The sequence below is a fragment of the Sorex fumeus genome, unplaced genomic scaffold, assembly GCF_029834395.1.
Source record: "Sorex fumeus unplaced genomic scaffold, SorFum_2.1 ptg000043l, whole genome shotgun sequence".
NCBI lineage: Eukaryota > Metazoa > Chordata > Mammalia > Eulipotyphla > Soricidae > Sorex > Sorex fumeus.
In genome coordinates this window covers 29,748,002-29,756,108 of record NW_026606100.1, presented here as the reverse complement: position 1 = coordinate 29,756,108, position 8,107 = coordinate 29,748,002, and the positions used below count along the sequence as shown (strand labels likewise).

General features: G+C 53.6%; 1 protein-coding gene across 1 annotated transcript; it reads right to left on the bottom strand.

The window, feature by feature from the left end:
• Positions 1 to 1,406: 1,406 nt before the first annotated feature.
• On the bottom strand, positions 1,407 to 6,204 carry WNT8B (Wnt family member 8B). The gene is made up of 5 exons (XM_056120966.1): positions 6,178 to 6,204; positions 4,876 to 5,014; positions 3,838 to 3,963; positions 2,193 to 2,335; positions 1,407 to 1,958 (listed from the first exon to the last, which is right to left on the bottom strand). Exons 1-5 carry the CDS (start codon positions 6,190 to 6,192, stop codon positions 1,413 to 1,415), a joined length of 969 nt encoding a protein of 322 aa, XP_055976941.1. The 5' UTR covers positions 6,193 to 6,204; the 3' UTR covers positions 1,407 to 1,412.
• Positions 6,205 to 8,107: the final 1,903 nt, after the last annotated feature.

The window sequence follows — 8,107 nt, the reverse complement described above, 5'->3', positions numbered from 1 at the left end:
AGGTTATCTGAGCCTGACCAGCACGGCTGGGGGGGAGGGGGCCCTGCTCTGTCCCACCCCCAGGCCTGGCTGAGGATGAGGAAACATTTGGGAAACTCCTGGGCCTGCCAGGGCCTGGGTCTTCCCTTCCCAGAGCCCTGCCTGGTCCGGCTACAAGGCCCTGGCCCAATTGGAGAGAAGCAGAAAAACGTAAGCACCTCAAGGGGCTACCCAGAGGATGTATAAGTAGAAGATTTATGCAGATGTTTTACTAAGCCATGGCAGATTAGTCATTGTTGGGTCAAGATAACTACTCAGGCCAGGGTGGGGTGGGAGGGGAGTGGGGTGTGGGGCTCTAGGCCAGTGGTACCCTAGCCGGGAGACCTGAACTGCTCTCTCCCACCCACCTCCCTCTGTCCCCCAGAAGTTCAACCACCTGCAATAAATTAAGGTTCAAAGTGCTGAACTTCCCAGTAGCAAGTTTCATTGCAGGAAGTTTATGTCTTGGAAATCATGGAAGAAAGGCTCCAAATTGGTCTGTGTGAGTGCCAGGTTTAGTGAAAGGGAAGGCCCTGAGCTTCTCCTTCTTTACCACCTACCCTTGGAGGAGCAAATGGGGGGGGGGGGGCTGCCTGGGACTCTGAGGGAGGCGAAGAGCTTGGTAGAAGGAAACAGGAGGTCTAAAGGAGAGGGAATAATTGGGGCACTGTCCTGTCCCCAGTCACTGGCGCTGGATCAGGAGCAGCAGTGGGGCCCCTGAGGGTCAGAGAGAGGGGCTACAGGCTGAGTAATCACCCTCAGGGTTCAAGTCAGTGCCCCCCCCATCTTCACCTCCTGCCTCTAGGAAGCAACCCCCACGTTTTTTTTTTCTTCCTCACAGTTTCTCCTTAGGAAAAAAAAAAGCAAAACGGCGAAGAGAAGAGAAGGTATATGGGGATTCTCGGGCAACTCTACCAACAGGGAGCGGAGATTCAGAAAGCGGGAGGGGCGCTGAGAGAGAAGACCCGCTGTGGAGGAGCCCTGCCAGCCAAAAAGAAAAAAAATGAATAAAAATAAAGGTGGGGGGAGGGCGTGGGTGCAGGGAACCAGAAGGATGAAAGCCGCTGGCAAGTTGCAAAGTAGGTCCGTCCCCACCACGGCGGGGAGGAGGGCGGGAGGGCCGCCTAGGGCGCTCGGAGGCTCGGCCCTGAGCCTTCCCTGACCTCAGCGCGCACCCGGCGGGGCACACCCGCTGCCCAGGGGGGCGCAGAGGCGCTGAGCAGCCACTTCACGGGCGAGCTCTGAGGACAGACGGCGGCGGCTTTTTTCCCTGCGGGGATCACCGGGCTCGGGAGTTCCGGGGGGCGCCCCTATTCCCTAGGTGCCTCTAGTATTGGGGCTGGGGGTCTCTAAATGAAGCCACGGACGGGGAGGAACGGGGGTCGGGGAGATGCTTAGGGATTCCTGGCGGCCTTGCGCGCCGCGCCGCCCCGCGGCCGCTCCTCGCGGCTGCAGAAGTACTTGGTGACACGCCGGCGGCACTGCTCGCAGCGCACGGCGCAGCACCAGTGGAACTTGCAGTTGCAGCTGGACACGGTCTCGGCGCGCCGCTCCTCCACCGCCAGCCCGCAGTCCCCGCACAGCCGGCGGCAGCTGCGGCGCTCCCAGCGGCCCAGGGCGCGCCCGCGCCGCAGGCACTCGCGGCCCTCGGTGCCCAGCAGGCCGAGCGTCTTGTTCTCCAGGCAGTAGTCCGGGGAGTCCTCCAAGTGCACCAGCTCCCGCGTGGAGATGGAGCGGAAGGTGTCGGCGATGGCCCCGCGGCCCGCCGCGCTGTTGCCCGCACCCTGCAGCAGATCCACCTTGAGCGCCACGTGGTACTTCTCCTTCAGGTGCGCGCCCACCTCGCGGAACTCGGGCAGCTGCAGCCAGCACGTCTGCGTGGTGCAGCTGCCCGACACGCCGTGGCACTTGCACGTGCGTTTCATGGTGCCCTTCACGGCCTGCGGAGACAGGGAGGGAGGCAGCACGCGCACACACGTGCACACACACGCACACGCACGCACACACGGAGGGGAGAAGCATCTTGCACCTAGGCGCCTGTGGTGCGGGAACCGGTTGGCACCTCATTTCTCCCACCCTGGGGTGCGGGAACCCCCAAAGGGCTGTTCACACTTGCCACTTGTTTCTGGCTGGAAGCAGCACCCCCGACCCCCGGCGTTCACTTCTGGACTCACTTTGCGTCCAGCCTCGTTGTTGTGCAGGTTCATGGCCGCGCGGGCATCCTGTCCAGTCTCCAGAGCATCGACGAACTGCTTGGAAATCGCCTCTCCGAAACCCACGTTGTCGCTGCAGCCCCCCCACAGCCAGCCTTGGCCCCCTGGGGGAGAGGGGAGGGAGATCGTTTGCACGGGAGATGCAGAGCCACTCGGGCTGTGCATCACCCTAATTGGATTAGGGTGGTGAGGGGTGAGGAGGGGATCCCGGGTGGCGAAGGAGTCAGCGAGCACCCCGGCTCCCAGAGGTCTTTGCCGCCTTTTGCACGGCCCGCGGTGGCCTCAGCCAATCGCCTGCGCGGGACTCCGTGACGTCATGAAGCGTGGACCCGCCCCCCCGCGTGCCTGGGAGCTAGCGCGCATGAGTCTTAGGTGCTAAAGGCGTGCAGGGGACCACGCTCTAGGCGGGAGAGACAACAAGCACAGCAGAAAGAGTGTGGAAGGACTTCAGCAAGACCAGAGACCAGTTGGGAAGATGGAGCAGGTAGATGGGAGAGGGGAAGGTGTGGGCCAGCAAGAAAGGGCTGCCCCCCTCAGCTGGAAGGGCTAACTGGAAGGATGGAATCCGCAGGCAGGTGGAGAGACTCACTGATTTCCCTATCCTGGAGGAGGTGCTCCAGGCCACCTTGCACTGTAGTTTGGTTTGTCATTGCACCCTTGGGGCTCACACTGACTCCCATGGCTGATTTTTCTCCTAGCCCTGTGCTCAGGGATCACACTCCCGGCAGTGCTGGGAGTAGGGGGAGGCCTTACTAGGTTCTGGGGATCGAATCAGGGTCGGGGTTGATTGCATGCGAGGCAAGCCCCTTAACCCCGATAATTTTACCCCCTCAAACCCCCAATTTTCTTAGATTGAGAAGAATAAAATAACTGTTCACCATGTTAGGACAGGACAGCCTTGGACTGGACCAAGGACAATGAAGATAGTAAAGTTTCCACTCAGGTCTCTACTCTCTGCTTGTTCTGGGAGGAATGTACGGACCCCTGAGCTATGAAACAGATGGCTGTCACGGGTCTGGGCTAAGGCCTCAGACCCGGATATCGCTTGAAGCCCGGAGCGGGCACTTACGTAAATTGTGACCTTCAAATCTGCTGTAACGGCGGACTTGGGCCTATATAAGTAACCCCTGTACCTTGGGTTGGGGTATGGCCTCTCACACGGGACCTGGGCGTCGCTGTGTGCGTGTGCATGACCCTGGCTAGCTAGCTTAATAAACTGCCTGCTTGCTGATTGCGTTCCCATGTGGTCCTTATATGTGGTCCGAGATCCAGAGCTGTGCCCTAACAACCAAGCTTTACATTCTTTTTTTGGGGGGCGGGGAAGAGAGTGTGTGTTTTGGTTTTGCCCATAGTCAGCAGTGCTCAGGGCTTCAGCCTGACTGTGCTCAGCAGGACCCCTCCCCCCGCCTGCTGTGCTAGGGGACCATATGCGATGCTGGGGTTGGAAATGAGGTCCCGCATGTGCCTTCACCCCTGTGTTATTTCTCCAACCCAAGCTTTCCGTTGTTTGAATGAACTCAACTACTTCCTCCACACACACACCCCCGCTCTCCACCCCTCCACCCCCCACCTCACTGTCCATGCCCTCAGCACACACAGCACTCACCCAGTTGTCCATTGCGGGAGTCATCACAGCCACAGTTGTCAAAGTCCCCAAGGCTGCAGTTCCTGGTCAAGGTGTACATGACTCCGGCAGAGCTGATGGCATGGACAAAAGCTGTCTCCCGATTGGCTGGCGGGAACCGCACATCACATGTTAGTGGGAGAGCCGCTGTCTGGGGACACCCTCACCAGCTGCCTTCCTCTCATACCCTGGCCCTCTCCTCTTTTCCCACCCAGAGACAGGCGTCTCTGTCCCCATCCTTAGGAAATACCTAACCTCTTCCAGTAGAAACCAGCCTTGCTTTGGGGGTTTCTCTCTGCCCTCCTATCTTTCCTGTTCACCCATTGCGGAATGAGGGGTTAGATTAGTGCTGTCATAGTCCGGTGTGGACCTAGGTGGGAAAGGCCCTGAAGAAGAAGTGGGGGAGATGAAGCACAAACCAAATCCACTTCGTTCTGGACCACTGAAGTATGAGAGGCAAGGGCCAGGGAGTCTGATGGGCACTTTTCTTTTCTTTTTTCTTTTTTCTTTTTGGGTCACACCCAGCAAAGCACAGGGGTTACTGCTGGCTCATGCACTCAGGAATTTCTCCTGGCGGTGCTCAGGGGACCATATGGGATGCTGGGAATTGAGCCCGGGTCGGCCGCGTGCAAGGCAAATGAGATGGGCATCTTTCACTGACTGTCCTGGCCACTCTTCTTCTGCTCTTTGGGACTCTGTTCTCCCGGTCGCTTCCCACTTGTAGGAGCTGGCTCAGAGGCACTTAACTTGCTCCCTACCTACCTTGGGAGAGGACAGGGTTGAGGAAGCCTTTAACCACTGGAGCCAAAAGGTGGATTGGAACAGCGAGTGAGGCGGTGGTGTGGGTGTCGGGGAGAAAGCAGGGAAGCTTTCTGTCTAGGTGGTAGCCTCCCAGAGGGACAGAGCCCAGTTCAGAGGGGAAGATGACTGAGAGTAGAAACCAGGGGAGGTGTCCCTAAAAACGGGGCTCTATCCTGTGGCCAGGGGGGTCCCGGGAGCCGTGGCTGAGGCCTTCCTTACCACTGCGAAGGCCGCCATGACTGGACAGCTGCAGGGCCCTTTCGGGGCAATTCCAACGGTCCCAGGCAAACTGGTATTTGCATTCTTCGATACCACTCTGGGCCCCGGCTGCCACGCTGCTGGAGTAGATCAAGTAAGCCTGCGGGGACAGCAGTCTGGAGATGCAGACTCCCAGCCACTTACCTCCCAAGGCATTTGCCCTCCAGTGGTCAAGTGCCTCTCTTCCTGCCCACCCTCCCATCTCTCCAACAAAGAGCAAGCACTTTAAATGTGCTGTTGGACTTGGGCTCACAGATATTGTGAACTAGGTACTGCTTTGTAGTGTGGGACCTGAGGTTCATAGAGACAAAATAAAGCAGTTTGCCCAAGTTTCCATGGGGCCTGGAGAGATAGTACAGTGGGTAAGACACTTGCTGGCCAACCCCAGGTTCAGTCATTGCCATCACCTGAGCTCAGAGCCAGGCATAAGCCTTGAGTATTGCTGGGTTTGTTCCCCCCCCCCCCCCCACACACACACCCCACCACCACCAAACAGAAACAAAACCACCAAGTGGTAAAACGAAATAAAACTCTGTTGTGTTTTCATTTTAAGTTTGGTTTTGGGCCACACCTAGCGGTGTTTGGGAGCAACTGAGTGTCCAGGGGTGACTCCTGATGTTGCTCGGGGAACCATGGAATGCGGGCATCAAACCTAGACCTCCCGCATGCAAATCAGGCACTCCAATTTCTCTGACTCTGAAATTAAATTTTATCAGACATTAGATCCCACCAGCCTTTACTTGTTATTCTGCCTCTCTAAAAATGAGTCCAACTTACATACTTCACAAACTTTCAGCTTCTCATTTCATTACTAGATTAGAAAAGAACGTTTTGGAGCTGAAAATATCCTCTGAGGTCACTCAGCCGTCACTCAGCACAATTCTGGCATTTTAAAGATGGAGCAGTGCAACAGCAGACATAGCTCAGTGGTAGAGCACTTGCCTTGCCTAGGTGAGGCCCTGGGTTCGATCCCTGGCACTGCGAAATAACAGACACTGGGAAAAGCTGTTGACTTTTCTGAACCCCGGAAGTTCTGGTGATAAATTCAGATTCATACATTCAAGTACTCTCATATGGATTTGCTTGGTGATTTGGGGTATGTTCTTAACCCAATCACTGCCATGGTTTACCTATCTGTGATATATAGAGCACTAAAGAATCACACAAAGATGTGGATATAATGAAAAGATACCAACCGGGACCATAATTGGCCGAACTAGAATTAGTGAAAGCCAAGTAAATTATAGGGATTTTTTTTCTTACCTTTGGACCAGTCATGAGGAAATTGTTCACTGACCTAGAAGAGACAAAACCCACAGAATATAGTGAATTAATGCAACTCATTTCTTCTGAGGTGAGAATGAATTCAAAGTTAATTTACAGGGGCTTGGGGGTGGATCTGGGAGATAGAGTCCAGCAGGTAGGCATTTGCCTTGCACACGGCTGGCCCAGGTTTGATCCCTAATACTGCATTTGGTTCCCTGAGCACAGAGCTAGGAGTAAGCTCTGAGCACAGCCAGATATGCCCCCCCCCAAAAAAAAAACCAAAAGAAAAATACACATACAAAAGGAACTAGAATTATTATTTCTTGGGATTTAAGGGGGGACGACACACCAGGTGATGCTTAATGCTTAGGGACTTCAGGCTCAGTGCTTGGGGGTTGCTCCCAGTGGCGCTTGGGACGCCAGGTTGTGCTGGGGATCAAATCCAACACACAGCCTGTGCACGAGCCCAATCACACACTGACCATGTGACCTAGCAGTTTCACTCTTCGGCCTTTATTGCAGAGAAATGAAGACATTTTTATTCAGGTTGTACCCAGATGTTAAAAGCAAATTTCTTTATAATCATACCAAATGAGTCACAATCACGATCATCCTGTTGTTTGTCGATTGCCTCGAGCAGGCACCAGTAACATCTCCTTCGCCCTAGCCCTGAGATTTTAAAAAGTGCCATATTCAAGGCTCTTTCAGGGTTAGGAGAATGAGACCCATCATTGTTACTGGTATTTGGCATATTGGGTACGCCATGGGGAGTTTGCCAGACTCTGCCGTGTGGGAAGGTTACATTCGGTAGCCTGCCAGGTTGTCCAAAGTAAGAATGAGATAATAAGATGTCACACGGCCGCAAATGCAGCCGCGCTTCAGGGAGCTGGGTTTTATCGTCTCTGTTCAATTGAGTAATTGTTCAAATATTCTTTAAAGGTTGAGTGGTTTGAAAGAACTGGTATGCCTGGCTAACTTTATTGTTAAAACTTGAGACTCTTAAAAAAGATTGTGGGACATTCGTGCCATGGACTACTCTTCAGCAATACAAAGGGCTGAGCCATTGATTCATGCTGCTACTGGTCTGAACCTCAGAGAAATGATCTTGACTGTTCAAAAGCAATGGCAGGGCTAGAGCAATGGTACAGCAGGAAAGGTGCTTGCCTTAGATGTTGCTGACCCTGGTTTGATCCCTAGCACCCCATTTGGTTCCCTGAGTCTACTGGGAAGGATCCCTGAGCACGGCTAGATATGGCCCCAAAAAACTAAAAGGAAAAAGAAAGAATCTGAGAAAATCATCAGATTACAGGTTTATCCAATAAACCTAAGGCCTACTTTTGTAAAGTTTGGAAGACAAACTTAAACTGAGGAAAAGAAAGTGCTGTGCCCCTGGAGGCAGTAAGACTAGCAAAACACACACACACACACACACACACACAAATTCGAATTGATTCAAATGACATCACAATTGCCAGGGTCACTGTGGCTTTAAGATAAATGTATGATTCTTAAAGAGTCCAGTGGGAGAAGTCACCGTGCCTTGGTCTCAGAGAAAGGAGCCTGAGCTTCCTTGGACTCAGGTCAGTCTCGATCAGGAATAACTTTCAAACAGACTTTGGGCATTATCAGGCTAGATAGAGGCTAGTTCCCATTCCAAACGACAATAGTAACAGAAGAGAACATGAAGCAAAAGGACAAAAATTGAGTGGAGACTCACACTCCATGTGGGAAAAGCTGGAGTCACCAGGTATGATGGGCAGATCCCCCAGACCCCTCTTTTCTCCAAGGTCCTACAGTGTGCAAAGATATATATGATATTCTGGTTTAGCCCAGTCGAAGAACCGATAAGATACAATGTAGCACCTGCCATATTATAGGACTGTAAGCTTTAATTTTTTTATTAAAACATTTGTTTTTATTAAATTCA